Source organism: Lithobates pipiens, unplaced genomic scaffold (genome assembly GCF_037356315.1).
Source record: "Lithobates pipiens isolate NorthernLeopardFrog02 unplaced genomic scaffold, aLitPip1_a1.2 Scaffold_27, whole genome shotgun sequence".
Lineage (NCBI taxonomy): Eukaryota > Metazoa > Chordata > Amphibia > Anura > Ranidae > Lithobates > Lithobates pipiens.
The window spans coordinates 144,664,856-144,687,272 of record NW_027507788.1 but is presented as its reverse complement, the minus strand read 5'-3'; the positions used below and the strand labels follow the sequence as shown (position 1 = coordinate 144,687,272).

Here is a 22,417-nt window from a genome sequence, read left to right as displayed (position 1 = left end):
TGGTCGTAACCACGGACGCCAGCGCCTGGGGTTGGGGGGCTCATCTGGGAAACCGATATTCCCAGGGGTCCTGGAACCACAGCCAAGCCAGGGAGTCTTCCAATTTCAGGGAGCTTCTGGCAGTAGGAAAAGCCCTAGACTATTTCCGAGAGGAACTGCAGGACAGGGAGGTTCAGGTCCTCTCGGACAACCTGGTCACGGTGGCATACCTAAACCACCAAGGAGGGACAAGGTCGGACAAACTAAGACGGTTAGCGCAACAGATCCTTGTGAAGGCAGAAAAGAGGGTCCTTTCATTGTCAGCGATTCACATAAAGGGCTCACTCAATCTGCAAGCAGATTTTCTAAGCAGACAGCCCATCCTTCAGGGGGAATGGGGATTGAGCAAAGAAATCTTCTTCCTGGTGTGCAAACATTTTGGCAAGCCAGAAATAGATTTGTTCGCTTCCCGGGAGAATGCGAAGGTTCTCAGGTTTTTCTCCCTTTACAAGGATCAAGAAGCAGAAGGGATAGACGCTCTTGTACAAGTATGGGATTTCAGACTGGCTTATGCCTTTCCCCCATTGGTGCTCCTTCCCAGAGTCCTGCAAAAATTAACCTACTCAAGGTCAGTCCTGATACTGATAGCACCCTGGTGGCCCAAGAGAGTTTGGTTTCCCACCATTCAGAGTCTCGCGATAGCTCCCCCACTGCATCTGCCGGTGCAACGAGACCTACTCAGTCAGGGTCCAGTCTTTCACCCCGACCCGGGTCGTCTCTCTCTGACAGCATGGCTATTGAAAGGGAAATACTCCGAGACAGGGGCTGTTCGGAAAAAGTGATAGATACTCTTCTCCTCAGTAGGAAAGGCGTCACCAGAAAGATTTATGCAAAGGTCTGGAAAGTCTTCTCCCACTGGTTACAGTCTAAGGAGGGGGCTCTCCAGATGATACCCACCATCCTAGACTTTCTTCAGGAGGGGGTGGACCAGGGTTTGGCAGTTAGCACCCTAAAGGTCCAGGTGGCAGCCCTGTCCGTGTTTTTTGATAGGAAGCTAGGACAGGAGCCGCTAATAAAAAGATTTTTATCGGCCAGGGAAAGGGTAGTTCCAGTTAGGTCGGTCAGTTGCCCTCCATGGGATCTGTCCCTGGTATTAGATGCCCTAACAAGGGGGCCTTTTGAGCCGGTGGCTCAAATTTCGGTTAAGCTTTTATCATTTAAGTTGGCCTTCCTCCTGGCTATCACTACGGCCAGGAGGGTGAGTGATATACAGGCTCTGTCGATTAAAGAGCCGTTTTTGCGCATCCTAGAGGATAGGGTAATCCTCACTCAGGATCCTCTTTATTTGCCAAAGGTTGCTTCATTATTTCACAGAACACAGGAGATTATTCTCCCGTCCTTTTGCCAGAATCCTAAGAATAAGGAAGAAGAAAGATTTCATTTCTTAGATGTCAGGCGTTGTCTCCTAGTCTATTTAGAAAGGGTGAAAGACTTTAGGAGATCCAGTCATTTATTGGTCACTTTTTCAGGGAAGAAAAAGGGTCTTCAAGCATCTAAATCTACGATAGCTAGATGGGTTAGACAGACCATATCCATAGCTTATAGACAGGCAGGTAAACCAGTACCAACCCGCCTTAAGGCGCATTCAGCTAGATCCCTAGCGACCTCCTGGGCAGAGAGGGCAGGCGCCTCAATTGACCAGATCTGCAGAGCAGCAACATGGACGAGCCATAGAACATTTCTGAGGCACTACAGAGTGGAGCTGTTGTCCCCTCAGGATTTGGCATTTGGCAGGAAGGTCCTACAAGCGGTTGTCCCGCCCTAAAGGTAGGCCTGAACTTCTTGCTTATCCTCTCAGGTGTGCCGTCCTGGAAGATGACTGGAGAAAATGACCAGTTACACTTACCGGTAACGTCTTTTCTAGGAAATCTTCCAGGACGGCAGGCCTACTCCCTACCCTTGTTTTATTGGTGTGATATATTGATTCTTCACAGAATGTTCCCTCTGACACTGGTGTGGGATTTTCTTTACCATAACTGAGGGTCTGAGGGAAGGGTGGGGACTTTTAAATTCGTTGTTGATTGTGTTTCCTGTCAGGTGGACCAGTCATCTCTCAGGTGTGCCGTCCTGGAAGATTTCCTAGAAAAGACGTTACCGGTAAGTGTAACTGGTCATTTTCTTTCGTTCACTGACTGACACAGCTCCATTAATCTTGACCATAGGGTTGTTACGCCACCTTCAGGAGAGGACTAGGCAGAACATGTAATACATGTGAAAAAACAGAACTTTTATATTTCCGCCCAGGGGGCAGTCCCTCCAGTAATAACCCCTCAGCCAAATTCCCACAGCTCCATTTTTTATTTATTTTTTTGCCTAGTGAAGGAGAGGGACCTAGGAACCCTGCGGGACCATCGGTCCTGGAATTTTTTATTTTTTTTTGCTGAAGTTTGCCTTTTGCTCAAGATTTTTAGATCCCATTATCTGCTATCAACAGCCGGCTGCGTGACAGGCTGGATAATATAGATCCTTGTAGTCTCCCCAGCCTGGCCATCGAGCGCGTTCGGACCCTAGCTACGCCTTGGGTCGGCCACGTCACGCCCCTCTGGCTCCAGGGGTGGCTGGTGAGCGCAACACTCTGGGGCACACATATGACCGGACTACCGATGTCTGTGTCAGTGTGCCGTGGCCAGCAGCCACCCTGTACTGATCGGAAAGTGGGTCTGTGATGAGATCTCCCCTGGATGGTAAGTACAGCTCTCCCTGCCTCGGCGGGATTGAGCAGCTGGGTATTCCCTGGGAGGTCGATTCGGGGATCCCTCTCCTCCCTCTCTTCTCTCCCTGTCACTATCTTCCCTCCCATTTTTCTGTAGCTCGACTGCCATTTTCTCTGTGCTTATGTCCTTTATACAGAGCGGCTGGCATTTTTTATGCTCAGCGCTAGTCCCTGTTGCTCAGAACAGCGCGGTTTCTCACTCGGGACACCTGGGAGCTGAAACAGGACACAGGAACTTGTAGCTGAATGGCGCAGAACTCGGTCAGGGTGGTGAGTCCTGCGGTGGGGGCCCCTCAGTCTGCAGCAGCTAGGAGGGTGGGACTGTTCACCTGTCCTAAGTCCCCAAGGGTGGCAGACGGGGGGGTCAGCATGGCTTCAGAATCTGGTGTTTCTTCCCCCTAGGTTGCAGAACTACAACCCAATGAGGCATAGCAAGACTGACAGCCACAAGCATGACGCCCAGAGGCATGATGGAACTTGTAGTTTTGCAACAGCTGGAGTTCCGCTAATTGCATATCCCTGCTCTAGAGGATATTTCAGTTAATTTGCTTACCTTAAAAACAATTTTCCTTGTGGTAATTACCTCAGCTTGTAGGGTAAGTGAGTTACAGGCCCTTAGAGTGAGGGGGAGCCTTTCCTCACAATTTTTGAGGATCGGATTGTTTTGAAAACAGATCCAGGATTTCTGCATACAGTGGCAAGTACATTTCACTGATCCCAGGACATTGTACTGCCAACCTTTTGTAGTTCGCCAAAGGGTGACCAAGAAAGAAAATGTAGTTGTTGGGAAGAATTCTTCCCATCTACCTGAGGCTGGGTTCACACTGCTGCGGGGGGAGATCCGGATGTGATTCGCACCGCAAATCACATCCGATCTCCGTAGCGATGCGAGTACAGCCATACAGATAGTATGGCTGAATTCGCATCGCTCCCGCAGCAAACTCGCACGGGACCCTTTTTTTGGTCCGCAACAGAATCGGATCGCATGGGGGTTCACACCATGCGATCCGATTCCTGTGCGAGTCGGCAGATCGCACTGCGATATGCGGACGGATCTGGGGGTGTCATTAACATATCATTGACACTCCCAGCCGGCGGGAGTAATGCGATGCGGGAAAACGCCGCGGATTCGCTGCGTTCCCGCATCACAGCGGTGTGAACCCGGCCTTAAGGTCACCAAGACCTTCAAAAAAAAACAGACGCCTTGTTTTGTCCTCCTTTTTCAGGAGCACACAAGGGAAAGAGTGCATCTAAAGCCACCTTAGCTTACTTTAGCCATCTAGCCATTTCTGAAACGTAAAAAATTATGGATGTTCTTCCGCATTTTGTCACTGCACACTCAACAAGAGCCTTGTCTGCGTCTTGGGCTAAAAGCCTCACTGGAACAAATTTACAATGCTGCCACATGGTCCAGTTTTTTGACCTTCATTAAACATTATCGCCTGGATCTCATATCTGCTCAGGAGCAGACATTTAGTCGTAAGGTCCTTCAGGCAGTTATGCCACCCTAGATTGGCAAGTTCTGGCTCATCGTCTCACGGCTGTCCTGGAAGACGCTTGGAGAAAAGCTGAGTTAGACTTACCGGTAACTCCTTTTCTGAGAGTCTTCCAGGACAGTCGGATTCCCACCTGGTTTTGTCTTGAAGTTGTGTGTGTATTAAGCATATGTTTTACAGGTACGTTCTACGGTTCTCGAGAATACTTACATGGGGCCTGGAGGACAGCCCTTTTATCTGGTGGGAGTTGACGTGTTTCCTGTCCTGGTAGGGAGAGCCCTAGGTCTCATGGCTGTCTTGGAAGACTCTTGGAAAAGGAGTTACCGGTAAGTCTAACTCCAGCCTTTTTTGATGTGTGGGTTTACAGCCACTCGAAGGGAAGCGATCTGTAACAGCATGCTGATCTAATGCTGTAGTAGAAGTTTAATCAACAAAGCACTTCTTGACAAATTGCCAGTGACTATGATTAAACCATTTACTACGGATCGCTGATATTGGTGAATTGTAGTGGATATTAATGCTACAGAATCACCCATCTGATATGGTCCTTAAAGCCCAACTCTGGGCACAACCCATCACACTATAAGGGTTAAATGCTCATTTAATCTAGTAGGGGGGTTGCAGAAAAGGCTGTATTGCATATCTGACTCTGTGCTCCAGCAGCTCCCTTGAACCATACATATGGTCCACCACAGCCCCCTCTGTAAGATGCGTCTGGCCACACTTGCCCTGCTATGTACTATACAGAATTAATAGCCCAGTGCTGTATCTGATGATTCACAGACTGGAGGTTCAGGGGGAGAGGAGAATGCCAGAGCCTGCTGGAGTGGGTTGAGTAATACAGCCTCTTCAGAAACTCCCTAGACTTAAAGTGGTTGTAAACCCTGGTCATGAAATCTGAATGGAGCAAATATATCTGTAGTGTTTACTTGTCTCTCCAAAGCACCAAGTGTTGTTTCTGTGTGGTGCTTTGTTCTTCTGTTATCAGCATGAGCAGGGCTGCTAAGGCAGTACAGCCAGCCCTCCTGTACTGGACCCATCAGTTCAAAATGGGGGCCCAGACACCTGCTGAGCATAAGGGTTGGCTGTACTGTCTTATTGCAGACAACAATCCTCTTCTGCCATCCCCTGCAGCGTTAACAGCTTCTCCTCCTCTTTTTTTTTTTTTTTTTTTTTCCTTCCTGGTGCACTGCAGGGGTTTGGTTCTAGCACATGCTCAACTTCCATATGTCCAGGGCCCCTTTCCCCTGCAGTGTTGCTGGCTTTGCTCCTCTCCTCTACCACCGACAGCTGCTGCAGGCACACAGATGGAAGTTTTAGTATGGAGAGTGGTCCTGTAAATATGTAATTTTCTTGCCCTTTCCTTTCCTGAATGAACACACCGAGTGATCAGTACCAAACATTCCTGTGTCCATTCATCGTGAAGCATAGTAAACTGTATTTACTATGCCTCCATTTGTGAATGAGTAGGAAGCCTAAGAGCACTTCCTGTTCATTTTATTTGTGCAGCTGGGCTTGCAGGGAAAAGGATCTGATTAAATCTATGTTCAGTCACTTTCGGCTAGGGGAGACAGTCAGGTAGACTGTATGTGGCCCCATGATTTCTAACAGCAGCCCTGAGCATGAGTCACTTCTGAAAACTTTCCCCAACACATGAGATAAAATTTGTGCCGAGGAGGGAGACAACCACACAGCATATCTATTCAGAGTACAGCTCTGCATGTTCCTTCACGAAATTTTTCTTTCTTCTTCTTTTTTTTTTTTTTTTTTTATCAATTGAGCCCCAGGAGCTTTTAGTTATAATGTGCTAGTACACTCAGCATATTAGCACATTGTGGAAGACTTGCTTGGCAATCATGGGTGCTGCCATCTTCTCCCGGTCTTCTTTTGGGGGGTTCCAACTATAGGCCTCATGCACACGAGACGCAGGTGAAAACTCTGCTCAAAAAAAGCTGAAACGTGTGTTTGCCGCGTTTTGCGTTTATAAAGATAACATCATGTAGACCCTCCCCAAGCTCTCAAAGCATGTTTCTTTAACTATTTCTGCTATTTTGATCAGAGTGAGCAGCAGCAGCAGCATAGAGAGCAGTTGTACACTTGCATTTGCCTCTTTCTGTGGTATATATTTTGAAATGGATCCCATATTGAATATATGTCAGGAAATGCTCCTGATGTTGCTCTTGATGAGACAGCAACGTTGTCGCAAATTTCGTGAGAGGTCCAGAGTCAGAGCTCATCGATATTGGACCCATCCGTTAATGGGACAGCGAATGTCCGTCGGATATTTCACAAACATGTATGTGCAGCTGCGTACCTACCCCGACAAGTTTTTTTCATTTTAGCCGGATGTCCATTGTCACATTTGATCTGCTCTTAGAAAAAGTACGACCTGGTCTGACATTCGTGGACACCAATATGAGAAACAGTGTCACCAGAGGAACGTCTGTTGGTAGCGATCGGGTATATGTATATATTTATAAAATATATGTATCTATAGATGTACAGATGACTTATTTTTTTTTTTTTTCTCTGTCCTTTATTTAAAAATAAATAATGTCTATTTATAGAAAATTATCCAATTTTTTAAAATATCTAAAATTTTCTTGTGGCAATTTTTTTAATGTTTTCATTATTTCGAATATAAAACCAATATTAAAATTTTAGTTTTTTTTTTTTTTTTTAAATATCCAGAATCCTAACCCTAACCACTAACCCTAAACAACCCTAACACTAACCCTAACCCCTAACACTACCCCTAACCCTATCCCTTACACTAACCTTAACCCTAACCCTAATCCAACCCTTAATCCTAAACAATAACCCTAACGGATAACCACTTACCATAACACCCAACCCTAATGACCAAATTACATTGCCGCAGATGGTCACAGTTGACTTTAAGGCCATGTATCTCTGATGCAGAAAAGTGCATGACGTTTTGCGACCCAACTTTGGGGCCCCCTATCTCGGGATCACTTGGTGATAGGAACCTCACATTTGGATATGTTGTAGTGCTAGTTCCACAGGGTCTGCATACAGAATTTGGGGTTCCTGGCAATAAGTGGCCCCAAGATATGGGCCCCCAAAATCGGGTTACAAAATGCCATCCTCAGATCATATTTCTGAGTTTTCAGGTCCAAAAAATTTGGGTTCCTTTTTTATAAACGCGGGTGCCGCGTTTTGCGTCTGAAACGTGGACATTTTTGCGTCTGACCCCATTTTTTTGCTCCTGGAAAAACGAGGTTAAACGCAACTGCATAAAAACGGCCAAAAACAAGACTGTGTGCATGGACACATAGGATAACATTAAATGAGTTCAGGGCCAGTTAAAAAAAGTGTCCAACTGCATCTGAACACGTGTTTTTAACAGCGTCTCGTGTGCATGGGGCCTAACAAGCATTTTTTCTTTTCGTGCCCATATTTAAAACTACACAGCCCAGATCATTTATATCCAAGCGGTTACAGCGCTACCCCTTTTATTTCAATATGTTAACTTAAAATAATATCTCCCCGTAATTATTAAATCCAAAATTGTGAATGATTAACCCCCCCCCACTAATAGAGTGTGTGTATCGCACACACACACACACACACACACACACGCTGTCCTAGATAATTTCTTGGAACTCATGATGGGTATGCCATGCCGGTGCCTACCATTGTAATAATGGAAGATGAAACAGAGGAAAGAAATCCAGTGTGAGGTGTTTTGTTTCCTGATCAGAATAAAGCTTTTATTTATTTTTATTTTTTATCCAAAGGTGGGGGGGGTGGGGACCCTGATCAGCTACACAATGCTGATGGGAATGAGTATCCTATTTTAAGCTTATGAATTCCGCCACATGCACAATGCTTAGAGTTGTGGGGGCTCTCCATAAGCAGTGATATTGCTTTGAGTATTTATTTTTTCTCTTTCATATCTCAAACAACATTCGCAAGCTGTACCTATCAGAATTCCCAGATCTGCCTAAATCCTGCAAGCATGCCAAACCATTTGTCACTCTACCCTGATGCAGTACCCATAATGGGACTGAAACATCCAGCTGCCAGCAAGTGACATCATTGTTGGAGGGCTCAGTGACAGGGTAGTGAATTATTGCAGGGAAATCTCATCACTCTGATCTCAGAGATTTCAGAAGCTGACCGTTTCCACCCACAAATGAAATGCCAGCAGGCAGGGCGTCATGGGATTCCAAAGTCCCAACCCTGCATATACTGGCCTAGAACTGCAGGACTGACAGGTTTGACAAACGGTGTGCTATTTCCTAAATATGAGTTCTTCTGATCTACTAGCTACACCTCGCATTGTATCTGATAGTCCTACTTCAATTGCATTACAGTAGAAATAAAGGTAAAACCCTTCTTCCTTTTTGGATGGAGTAAGGAAGTGTTATAATCCTTCTTTTGCCATCCTTGTCCCATTGAGAAGAATCTTTTCACTTCCTGTACCCTAGCCACAACAGAAAGTGAGGAAATCCTTCCAAAGTGGGGGAATACCTGGTTGTCCCCAGAAATAATGTACTTATTGGAAGACTTGCCCTCTATTGTTTTGGAGACAATCCGCAATTTGGAATTTTCTTTCACGTTTGGCAAACAGAACACAAAGAGGGTGACTCTCCCTAATGGGGTGTCACGTCACATTAGGCTACCCATCACATTCGGCTACCCGCTGGAGTGCGCATGTGCGCCGCCGCCATATGCGTTCCAACACAGGACTCCTCGCAGGCTCGCTTCGCTCGCCCCGCTTCAGGCCAATTCTTGCTTCGCTCAGAATAAATATAATCGGGCTCTATGTCCACTTGGATGGTGGAGCTTGAACCTTGACTGAGGGGTGGAACGCATATGGCAGCGTCATGCATGCGCAATCCAACCAAATATGATGGGTCACCATATGGGACGAAACGGGGGACCCAGCCAGCAATAAAAACCTGTGTCTCTCTCCACTGAAATTAAAAGAAAATTATTGGGTGTAAAAATTACATAGCAGAAAAACCTGGTGAGCTTGTTGTACTGGAGTAAATAGTGCAGCAATGACAAATCATAAATAATCCACTTTATAAACTCTCTAATATTTCTGCTGATGTTTCTTAATTATCGATGTAGATTGGTTCAATTAGAAAGCCTGTAGTGCTTTAGTTGTAGATATTCTGCATATGATGACAATTGTATGTAGGGCTGAAACAACTAATCGATTATGAAATTAATCAATTACTATTTTCATAATCGATTAATCAGCCAGTAACATAATGGGGTTAAAAAAAAAAAAAAAAAAAGGAGCCCTTTATAGTACAAAAATCTAATCACTACTATAAATATTACTTTCACTGTTCTACAGTAAAAAAATAACCCCTTCCAGTAGTGATTATCTGCTCCTTTTTTTTTTATTTTTTTTTTTTTAACTCCATCATGTTACTAAACATCATAGACCTGGTTCACATCTATGTGTTTATTGGTGCTTTTTGCAGAAACGCACTACAGTTCATTTACATGGTTTCCTATGGGACACGTTCATATCTGTGCTTTTTTCAGCCGCTGCATATTTGGAAAGGGTCAGGGACTTTTAAACGCAAAACGGTGCTTTTTTTTTTTTTTTTTTTGGTTCGATATACTTCAATGGAGAAGCTGCAGAAAAGCATGTAATGTGTTTTTGCAGCAATTTGTGTTTTTTTAATCTGCCCAAAAAGGAATGCAAAAAACGCAAATTGCAGTAAAATCACGTGCGCAAAAATCAAAACGCACTGCAGAAACAGATCAAAAGCAAAAACTGCTTAGACCGAGCCTTATGCTGACCTCACGGATCAATTTTCTGGTGAGAATATTCAGATGAAAAATCTTTGTACATTCGCTGAATGAAAGAATTTTGTTTGAAATTTTCACTTCATTTCTGAACAAAAAACACATACACTGTCTGAAAAGTCCTTTCTATTTCCAAATTTTCCCGTCACTGTGGTTGAAAATGAACGTCATTTTGACCCACTTCTTCTTCTTCTTCTTTTTTTTTTTTTTTTTTTTTTGTTTTTTTTTTTAAGGTTATTAACCGATTAATCGAAACAATCAGCCAAGTAATCGATTTATGAAAATAATCTTTAGTTGCAGCCCTAATTGTATGGCTTCTAAGGGGGTGCTTAACCTGCTATATGCCCCCCTAGTCCTAAGCTGGATGGTGCTAAGCTGGTATTTAGCTGAATTAGTTCAGAACAATGGTTTCCAAACTTTATACATAAAGGGCCAGATTACTGCCCTTCAGACTTTAGAGGGGCCGGACTGTGGCCACTGGGGCTAGAAAAGGCCCCAGCATCAGTGTGAGTAAACCATATTCCAGGATTGGTTGTCAGTGTGAGCAAGCAAATTACATAGTGTTTGTGGTCAGTAGGAGAAGGAATGGTATTGGTGGGAGGAATAGCACTCTATTATTGTTTTGAATGGCAGGAATGGTGTCCCATCATTGGCATCAATTTGGAGGAATGGTATCAGTGGAAGGAATAATGCCTGCCCGATTGATGTAATTGGGAGGAAAAGTACCCAATCGTAGGTATCGGGTGCCCCATTATTGGTGTCCGCGGAAGAAATGGTGCCTATCGTTGGTGTCAGCGGGAGCAATATGGAGCCCTCTGCCGGTGCTTCTGGATCTGCCCCCCTTTAAGTACCTCTAACGAGCCATTTGCTGGGGGAATACTCGTGCGGGATCCATCCTGAGCCATGTTGGGGCTCGACCTCCTGCTCACTCATCACCTGATTTGATTGACACACAGAATCCAGAGGGGAGAGAAAAAGCAGCACAGTGCTAGACTGAAATTGGGTAGGTATTTAGGGTGGGCTGCACCTAATTCATTCACCTATACAGTACTGTATATATCATGACCCTGTATAGTGTGGTGTGTGGGTTTTTTATAGTACCTTATTCCTGCAGCACTGTTGTCACATGATCTTTCCCTATTCTTTGGCGTCTTCAGGGAAAGATCTTTGGGAGGGGCTTCTATTACTCTGCTGACGTATGCTCTCTACAGCCCTGATTGGTGGTGAGCCGGTCACATGACTAAGAAAAAAACTGTTTCAGAAGAGCAATTTATATTAAATTATACGTTTTAACTGATTTTTACAGCTCCCTATAAATCTTTGTTGAACATCAAATGTGTATTTTTGTGCATAATATAGTGTAAGCAGTCAAAGATATTTTGACACTAGCTTTCATTTTGTTCAGATGGCATCTGCATCCAAGGCTTTTTTTTTTTTTTACTTTATAGGTATTTAGCAATTACATTTGATGTATTTAAAGTGGTAGTGAACTCTTTTCTGCTATCTTTACCTACAGCTAAGTTTCTAATAAAGCTTACCTGTAGGTAAAATAAAAATCTCCTAAATATGCATCGTTTAGGAGAGATTCGATCGCCACATGTGCTGTGAAGGGATGACCTACTCGTACCATCCCGTCAGAGCTCTGTGTTGTGGTCATGACTCTCACCCACATTCAGGGGAGTGATGTCATTGGGACTCGGTTATTTAAGCGACCAGAGCCCGTGAAGATGGAAGCCCTGTGAGCGGGGGGCTTCCTTTCAAGATAACTCTCTCATAATGTTATAGGTGTATGTAAAGGGATTCTATAGGTTCAGGTTTAAAAAAAAATAAAAAATAAAAAAAAGTCACATCTCCGCTGTGCAGTTGGTACGGAGAGGCCCCAATCCTCCTCCTTCTGGGGTCCCTTTGCAGTGCTCCTGGCTCCTCCTGTTCTCAAGCGTCCTGTCAGAAAAGCGCTCTCCTACGGGACACCCGTGCAGGCGCGCTCCCGTGTCCTGCTGCTGCGTCTGACACAGGATTCTGCTTTGGCACCTGCATCATTGGATTTGATTGACAGCAGAGGAAGCCAATGGCTGTGCTGCTATCAATCTATCCAACCAGGACACAAGACACCGGCCGGAGCTGGTGTGCTTGTTCCCGTGGTTGGAATTACGGGGCTCAGGTAAGTATAAGGGGGTTCGGGGGCACTGCTGCAGTAAAGAAGGTTTTTCATAGAATGCATTGAGGAGAAAAACGCAGAGAGTTTACAACCCCTTTAAGTGATCATATAATCTTGGTTCTCAGCTGCATAAGGGGCTTGGAGAGGTTGGGTGGAGAAACAGCAGAACACTACTCTTCACAGTGAATGTCTGTGCACTGGGTGTTTCAGCAGAAATCTGCCCATTGGAGGTCAGGCAGGCTGTGCTTCCAGAATGGCCAGAAAAATGACCATGCTGGGAAGGATGTGCTGTCATGCCTAGCGTGGTCAGTTTGAGATAGGATAGCAGAGAGGCTGGCAGAATGACCAGGAATTTCACACAAAGGAGAACAGGATACTGTTTAACACAAGTACATGGTACAGCAGGCAAATATCAGAAATATATTAAATATTGAGGTAGCCACCTATCTATCTGCATGCCCCCAGAGGATATTTTGAATGACTTGTCACCGCTGCCACACCAGCTTAGTTCAGACTTATGGTGGGTTGATGCATGAGAGCGTGTTGAATCAATTAGGAAATATATACACAAGTCCCTGGGGACTATTTCTTTTTTTATTTTATTTTTTTTGGCTCCTAGCAAGTGTGGACCATTAAGGTCTGGATAGGCTGTTTGTGCCGTTTTGCCTTGTTACTCCTCAAAGCTCTGCATTCCCATTTCCCTCCCTCAGTGAACTATATATGTACATTTATACACGTTATCAGCCTACTATTGGCACTAATAAAAATTCACCTCCTGTTTTATATATGTTGATTCACTGTTGATCATCCAGGAGATCTCCATGCGGAGACAATCTCCTGCTGACGGGGGAGACCTGTTTTCTTTCAACTAACCCCATGTGTCCTGAAGAAGCACTTGCGAAACACGTTGATGCACAGGGGCTCACTACCATCTATTTGGTGGTAATTCTTTGTTTACATTAGATAATTCTGATCATCTATGTGTATTGTATGTTTTAATTCCTTTTTGTTCTAATTGACTTGTCTGTTTTGACTCATTGTTAATAAAATACCTTCCCTCTCCCTCTCCCAGGGCCTCATTGACTCTTTACCCCTCTCGTACTCTGAGTTAACAATTTAACGTTTCCTAGTGGTATAAATGTAAAATGAGATGTACAGCAGTCTGAGAAATGTAATGTACATGTCAGAAACCATGAATCAGACCGAGACAGAAGTACAATTAAAACACACTTGTTTATTAAATAAAAAGGTAAATAGAGAAAGCGTAGTCAAAGCATAGCCAGAGTCAAGTAACCGAATCGAGTAGTCAGCCAGTCCAGAGTTCAATAACCAGATCGGGTAATCAGCCAGGCCAGAAGTCAGGGATCCAAGTGGAGCAACAGCAAGCAGGATAATGAGCCAGAAGGGATGTCAGCAAGCCAGTCTTTAAACAGAACCGCAGGCTATGGTTTCTTGTGATGTGACCAAGGAGAAGGCAGAGATGAAGTGAACTGGGCAGCTTTAAGTAGGCAGGTCAGACGAGCAGGATAAGGAACAGCTGGTAACTGTGGAGAGAGATGAGAGCTGGCAATTAGCCGACAGCTGAGCAGCTAGCCCAGAGAAGCAAGGGCTAAGCCAGCCCTGACAGTACAGCAGCTTGTGGTATGCTGTGTCATTGGTGACAGTCAGTTCAGAAGTGCATGTTGGGGTAGTGCGCTTTGGCTCAGTGGTGACGTGTGTGTGTGTGTGTGTGTGTGTGTGTGTGTGTGTAATAATTATTATTAACAATTTATATAGCACCAACCGTTTACGCATTGCTTGCAATGTAGAGGGGGAGACATAATTGCAGTACATTTCAAAACAGGAGGGCCCTGCTCGTAGAGCTTACATGCCTGTTCCATGGCAGTGAGTAAGTGTTCACTTTTATTTGTCCTGTGCTGTTGATGGCCATGTTAAAAGAAAAATTATACAGTCTGATGGCTCTTGGATGCTAAGGTGACCTTATGACTGCTGTGTGATTTGATACTTTATTAAAGGGGGGAGGAGCAAGCTTTCCCACTCACTTCCTGGATTCTTACTTTACGTTATTGGATCTACTGTTTTAAGTACCTTGTCTAGCTTGCCACAGTCTATTGTTACACCTTCTGTTCCTCTTTTGACAGGTTCTAAATTATTCCCATCCTATATCGGTATATGACTAATCTATACATCTGAAGATGCCGGAAATTAAGGTTACCCCACTGGGTAAGAATCTTGTCTCATTATTTTTGATGTTTTGGTAAAAAATCAAATGTGAAACACTGTTGTTGTTGTTGTTTGTAGGTAGAGTAGCAATCCCCTCAAAGTCCTTTAAAATACATTACAACTAACAATGAAAGTCATTCTAAAGCCTAGCTTGCATCTCTTTTGTAGATTCTGAGATAAGCCTTTACAATAACTTTCTCAAACAAAGGAAACCTGTACCAGAATATGGAAGGTGCTGTTGCTAATCTCCTCCTTCCAAGTTACTTACCTGGAATTAGCATGCAGCAAGGAAAGTCAGAGTAAAACCAGAACTTCTGATCTATGTGCTTGTTGCAAGTCAGTAACCTATAAGACATTGAAGTCATTAGATCATGACAACCAGGAAACTAGCATTTTCAACAGGTAAAGTCATAAACAGCAGCTTTTGTGTTTCTCTTATGACAGATTTGCCTTACTATAATTAAGGCCAGTTATGAGTTAAAATTGAAAAAGACTATAGATTGAGATGGAGACAGCAATAAAACCTCAAAGCTAAAGGAAACAGGAGTGCCAGACCAATTGATGAAAGAATTAAAATTGCTTTATTGGTTCAAGGTACAATAACCTAAAACAAGCAGGGGCCAATCCACTACTGCTTCATTGAAATTAATAGACTTAAAGCAGAAGTAAACCCTGATGGGTTTACTTCCTCTTTGATTCCCTGCAAAGGTAAAGCATAATGGACTACTATGCATTGCATAGTCCATTATGTGTCACTTACCCGACACAGGAGCCAGCGATGTCACCGCTGTCCCCTGTAGTTCCGAGCGTCCATCTTCTTGGTGAGTCTCATTGCTCCGGCGCTGTGATTCGCAGGAGCAGCGATGACGTCACTCCCGCGCATGCGCACGGGAGCCGACACTCGCGGCATATCGCCGCGATCTGCGGCTTACCCAGTGTGCCTGCGCGCCGTAGACAGCGGTGGATGTCTTCAGGTAAATATCTCCTAAATCGTATAGGTTTAGGAGATATTGCTTGGACCTACAGGTAAGCCCTAATCTAGGCTTACCTGTAGGTCAAAGTGGTTTGTAAGGGTTTACAACCACTTTAAAGTGGATAATGGCTGAAGGTACTCTTTGGATGTTGCGCTTCTCTATGTGGCCAGGCTGTAATAGTCTCACACATGTGGTATCACAATACCCAGGAGTAGCAGAATGTGTTCTGGGGTGTAGTTGCAAGTATGCCTATTCCGTGTGCGAGCAAGAACTTAATATGACATTTTTGTGAAAACTAAATTTAATTTTTTCTTAATTTTCCAAAGAATTGTGGGGAAAAAATGACAACTTCAAAAAACCTTGTTATGCCTCTTACTAAATACCTTGGACTGTCTCTGTGATGGACCCTGTACTCGAGCAGTATGTCTGCCATATAAGCTTCCCTTGCCCCTCTACCAGCACGATCTAAGATCCCTTAGCCTGCCCAGTAGCTTGTCAGGACATCATTGTAGGGTGGTAAGAAACATTTAGGCCCCTTTCACACAGGCGCTCTGATCAGATCTGCCTGTCAGTTTTTCAGGCAGACCTGATCGGACCCTCCATTCACCTCTATGGAGCGGTGAATGTCAGCGGTGACATGGCCTCTGACATCCGACCCGATCCTGTCCGTGAAATCCAGATGGGTGGAACCCCTATTTTCCATCCGTCTGGAGGATCAGATCGGATGAAAATGGACAGGTATCTTTTTCATCTGATCTCCCATAGAGGAGAGCGGGGCTCTGACAAGTCCGTCTCTGCACGGTGAGCAGAGACAGACCTGTCATCCACCTGTTCAGCGAGGATCAGTGGAGCAATCCTTCTCTGGGCAAGCTGAATCCATATAATGGACAAGCCCGTGTGAAAGGACCCTAAGGCCCCATACACACTATTACATTTTCTGCAGATTTTTGTCTTCAGATCTACCAAAACCATATGAGGTCAAACCTTAGTTTCAATTTTTATGCAATCAGGCAGTCCCAATGTGAAAATCAAAGTGCTTTCACACTGAGGCGCTGCATTGGCAGGGCATCAAAAAAAAAGCAGCTTCTTTACAGCGGTGAATACACCACTCCTAAAGCGCCCCTTCCCATTGAAATCAACAGGAAGCGCCTGCAAAGCGCTTTTGGCAGCAGCGCTTTGTGGGCGCTTTTAACCCTTTATTTGGCCACTAGCAGGGGTTAAAAGCCCCCCCCCAGCGCTCGAAAAATGCTGGTAAAGCGGCGCTTTACGAGCGTTTTTCGGGCGCTGGCAGTGTGAAAGGGCTCTTAAAGCACTTGGGCTATCACATTGGGATTGCAAATGAGGCTTCTTTCAAGTGCTTTACAGGCACTTTTTTTTTTACTGCTAAAGCTCCTGAAAAATGCCCCAGTGTGAAAGGGGTCTAATAAGTAATATACTTAACTATGGAGGGATTTACCGAGACTGGAGTAGCTGTACATATCAATCAACTTCTAGCTTTCTATCTGAACAATTTGAAGATAGAAGCTGATTGGTCATTATGCACAGCTGCTCCAAAGTTTGTCTTCTCCAGTTTAATCCCTCCCCATATTTTTTTTATTTACTGACTGGATTCATTTTTCCTTTTTTTTTATTTTATTTTTAATTTTTTGCCTGGTGATCCTGTCAGTAACACTCTACTTGTTCTAGGATGACAACACTCGGTGTACTGCATCTGTGGAGAAGCAGTGTTGACATTCTAGGGCAGGAAGTGTGTTGGCACTATAGAACACCTCCTCTCACATAATTTCCATAACATAGGTGCAAGTGTTCTATAGTTCATAGCTGGAAACAGAGCTAACTGCTAATAGTCAAAGAAGCAGCGAACACTAGACGTTATTAACTTATTAGATTTCGGCTGTGTTCACACTGCTGCGGCTACGAGAACCGGATGTGATTCGCACCGCACTGCAGTGCAAATCACATCCGATCTCTGTGCGATGCGAGTTCAGCCATAAAGATAGTATGGCTGAATTTTGCATCGCACCCGCCCCAAACTCGCACAGGACCCTTTTTTTGGTCCGCAGCAGAATCGGATCACATGGGTGTTCACGCCATGCGATCCGATTCCTGTCTGAGTTTGCAGATCGCACTGCGATATGCGAACTGATCTGGGGGTGTCATTAACGTTTCACTGACACTCCCAGCAGTTCGCATAGGGCAGTGTGAACTGCCGCCGGGAGGCATGCGATGCAGGAACCCGCCGCGCATTCGCGGCGTTCCCGCATCGCTGCAATGTGAACCCAGCCTAAACCACAAGTCGATGAGTGTGAGAATTGTGTGTCTTGAAAGGAAGGACACCGCACCAAGGTCATCAGCTGTGGTTAATTTTATTCTGGGTATTAATGGTAACCTTAATACAAATAATCCTCTTTACTGTGGCATTATAGGATGCTTAGTAAGGATACCTGTGTAGTTCGTGTTTTTACACAGCGCTGAAGGGAACAAATGACATGGAGTCCTGTACAGTTCTTTTTCTTTTAAAACATTTGATGTTAGAATAAAGCTGTATTATGTTCGAAGATTAATAGAGAGTAGCACCAGGACTGAACTACAGTGAGGGAAAAGTATTTTAGGTAGGTTTATTTTAACAGTGAGAGACAGAATTACAACAAAAATATCCAGAAAAACGCATTTCAAAAGTTATAAATTGATTTGCATTTTAATGAGTAAAATAAGTGTTGTGATCCCCTATCAACTCGCCGTGTTTGGAGGAGGAATGCTGCCTATGATTCCAAGAACACCATCCCCACCATCAAACAGGGAGATGTAAACACTATGCTTGGGGCGGTATTTTTCTGCTAAGGGGACAGGAAGACTTCACCGCATCAAAGGGACGATGGACGGCGCCATGTGCTGTCAAATCTTGGGTGAGAACCTCCTTTCCTCAGCCACGGCATTGAAAATGGATTGTGGGTGGGTATTCCAGCATGACAATGACCCCAAAACACATTGCCAAGGCAACAAAGAAGTGGCTCAAGAAGAAACACATTAGGGTCCTGGAGTGGCCTAGCCAGTCTCCAGACAGAATATGAATAGAATATGTGAAGGGAGCTGAAGGTTCGAGTTATCAAGTGTCGGCCTTCGAAACCTTAATGACTTGGAGAGGATCTGCACAGAGGAGTGGGACAATAGCCCTTATGAGATGTGTGAAAACCTGGTGGCCAACTACAAGAAAGGTCTAAACTCTGTGATGGCCAACAAGGGTTTTGCCACCAAATACTAAGTCATGTTGTGCGAACGGGTCAAATACTTTTTTCACTCATTAAAATTCAAATAAGTTTTATAACTTTTTTGAAATTGTATTTTCTGAATATTTTTGTTGTCTCTCACTTTTAAAATAAATCTACCATTAACCACTTCAGACCAGACTATTTTGCTGGCTTAAGACCATAGCGATTTTTGGCACTCTCGCTTTAACTGCACGGTCATGCGACGTGGGTCCCAAACAAAATTGATGTCTCCCCCCCCCCCCCCACAAATAGAGCTGTCTTTTGGTGGTATTTGATCACCTCTGCGTTGTGTGGTGGTTGTTTGTTTTTTTTTTTTTTTTTTTTTTTTTTGCGCTATAGACAATTTTGAAAAAAAAAACACATTATATTTTCTACTTTTGGCTATAATAAATATCCCCAAAAATATATTGAAAAAAAAAAATGTTTTTACTCAGTTTAGGCCGATACGTATTCTACATATTTTTGGTATGTATACATTTTTTTTATATTTATCGCAATAAACGATTGATTAGTTTGCGCAAAAGTTAAGGCATTTACAAATTTTTTTTTTATATATATATATATATATATATATAAAATTTATAGTGTGTGACTGCGACATATCAGACATTTTTGGGACCTTTGTCATTTATGCAGTAATCAGTGCTATACAAATGCACTGATTCCTGTGTAAATAACACTGGCAATGAAGGGGTTAACCAGGAGGTGGCAATGTAGGGGTTAAGTGTGTCCTAGGGACATGTTTCGAACTTTGGGGGGCGTGGCTGTGTTTTTTACAGATCACTGCTCCAATCACAGGGAGCAGAGATCAGTGTCACTTGTTGATGGGCAGAACTGGGAGATGCTGTTTACATTGGCACTTCCCTGTTCTTCCTCCCCGTGAGATGATCGCGGGTATCCCTTTGGCAATCGAGTCCGCGGGGCACGCGATTGGACTCACGGGAGTCCCGTCCGGCACGCGATGGCACAGTGGCAAATTCAAAGGTATGTACCTGTATGCCCATTTGCCTGTCCGTGCCATTCTGCTGACGTACATCGTCCTGCATCGGTCGGGTAGCAGTTAAAATTTAAAGACTAATCATTTCTTTGTCAGTGGGTAAACGTACAAAATCAGCAGGCGATCAAATACTTTTTTTCCCCTCATTGTACTTCCCTTTCCCTCTTTTCCTCAAGAAGATCATTGCACCCTTTCACTCTGGACTTGTCTGAAGGCCTAGACACTTGGTCATGTGATCTCTGCTGAAGGGCTCAGATTGGATGATCCCCCCCCCCCCCCCTTTCAACAGAGATCACATGACCAAGTGCCTAGGCATTCATGCTCGCATTTTGGACTGAAGGAAACCTGTAACAGCATTTTCTCCAGTAAAGTTAATTATTCTAAACCTTCTATTACATTTTACTAGGCTGGGACCATGGAATGATCTGATGAGAGTAGAAATGCTTATCCTAAAGGATTTGTTTTTAAAAATGTTAATTTTTTTGGGGGGCATGGCCTGACTCAGCATGGAGTAGGACGTGTATGCCCTGAGCTCTGTCCACTACTCCTATTTTAATTAATCCTATACTCCCATAATCTTTACCATCCACCTGGCAAACCTTCCTGGGGACATCTAATATCCCCTGCACTGACCCTACAGGCAACCGGACCAGCAGCGACCCGAACGGAGCGGCGATCCTCCACACGACGGCTGCATTCAGGCAAGTCCGCGGCTTCGGCCTACTCGCAGAGGTCCACAGCCATCTTGGTCCACCCAAACACCCAACCTGTATTGCATCTCCACCCAGCTGCCTTCTGGATTCACTCAGGAAAACTTCAGCACACCCCACACCACCCTTTTTACAGGCCTCCAGACATGCAGTACCCCAAATTAAGCGGTGGTCTTCCATGCAGCAGCCGCATCTAAGAAGATCCTACTCCTGGAGATCCGTGGCCATCTTGGTAATCCCAAGCCCAAAGCCAGTGCTGTCACCTGTCCTACAGGCTACTAGATCTACCCACATAAGATTGGAGACCCACTAAATGACACCCAGACTCCCCCAGCATGTCACCAACAAAATCGCAGAAAGCAGCGGTGTGAAACTCGAGCAGTACCGCTGACAAGACGGGGAGGACATGGAGGAAGATGGCACCCCTGAGAAAGCAGGAGGGGGAGAATGAACGGCAGGCCATACTGAAAGGTTACTCAAAGCGACCACTCTGTGCAGAACTTCTCTCACAGCACAAATGGAGGAGGTAAAGATAGATATTTCCCTCATTAGTTAAGGCTTCCAAAAGCTCAGGGACCGGGTAAAGGGACCTGAGACCAGGCTGAGCACAGTGGGGGATGCCATTCCACCCCTACAGACATCCTCCGACCGCATGCAACAGCAAATGCACCAACTCCTCACCAAACAAAATTATGGAGTACAGGCTGACAAAATGTAATTTGCGCCTTATATGTTATGTGAGCTATCCACTGATCCACAGGGACGATACGCATTTCTCCTAGCTAAATTAGATGGTGAACCCCTCCTCATACTGGCCTTTTATGTGCCACCCCCCATTTAACATTACCATAATTAAAGGGGGACTGTCGTTCATGGCCCCACCACCCTGCAATATCTGCAGTCTGGCTGGGCGACTTTAATACCACACTAAATCCAACCTTAGACAAGTTACAACTGACTCAACCCACCTTGAACGCTCCCAACGAAACTAGGTTCTATAAGCTCGTTTCCACCTTTCATTTAACAGACACGTGGCATCACAAGTTCCCACAAACGAAATCGTACTCTTGTTTCTCATCCTCTCATAACTCTATGTCCCGCATAGACTTCATACTCGCTTCTCACAGACTGACACTTTGACTATTAGAAGCTGCATTCTGTCCCAGAATACGCTGAGATCATAGTCCCTACTGGATTACACTAAACATCCCCCATCACCGGCACAAATATTTTTTGGCCACTTAGCTTGTAACCACTCATTGGTGGTTGCGGCTTGACCTGACCAATTCTGCAATGGTGTTAGAGGCGGCTATAGTGGGGTCTCTGGAGGCCATTAAGGGGTTGATCTTCAGGGGGCCAAAAACTCCTCATTGCCTCACCCCTTTATGCGCACCACTATGAAGGCGTGGAAGGTGGGGGATGCGTTGAGGGGCCCCCCAGCCAAACTCCTGGTCTCCTCACACCCCCCTGTGGCTGAATCCCAACTTACCACAATTCAATACTATCCCGGATCCGCAGGCCTGGGCCAAACACAAAATACTGGCTCTTGAGCATATTATCACTAACGGAGAGCTCACTCCCTTTCATGTATTGCGTACCAAATTTAATATACCTGCACAGGCCTATTTTAGGTATCTCCCGCTTATAGATGTCAGTTCTTAGGTCGGCCAACTATACTGGAATATTAGGAGCTTGAATCCACCCTTCGGGTGAAGGACTTGGAGAAGCCCATGTCTCGGGTTTACGGGTCCCTGCTGGTTGCTGCCATCCCCGAACTGTCCTCCCTCAGCAGGAAATAGGTGGGGGACATACCGGGGCTTAATGACGATGAGTGGAGGGAGATTTGGGATTTTCCATTCTTCCCTCTGGTCTCAGCAAGGGATAAACTGGTCTAATACAAAATTGTACACAGAGCTCTCTACACACACCATAGGCTGCACCAGATGTCGTCGGCACATTCTCCGGCATGCTGACGCTGCTCTTATCAGCTAGGGGACTTTTTTTTTACATTTTCTGGGCTTGCCCAGCAATTGTACTTTATT

General features: G+C 44.7%; 1 protein-coding gene across 1 annotated transcript in view; it reads left to right on the top strand.

Moving 5' to 3' along the window:
• INTS11 (integrator complex subunit 11) overlaps positions 1-22,417 on the top strand; it is a 58,567-nt gene that overhangs the window by 5,856 nt on the left and 30,294 nt on the right. Inside the window, exon 2 of the mRNA XM_077457610.1 lies at positions 14,344-14,425. Coding sequence (XP_077313736.1) covers positions 14,398-14,425 — 28 coding nt within the window. The 5' untranslated portion in view covers positions 14,344-14,397. The remainder of the gene's footprint in view (positions 1-14,343; positions 14,426-22,417) is intronic.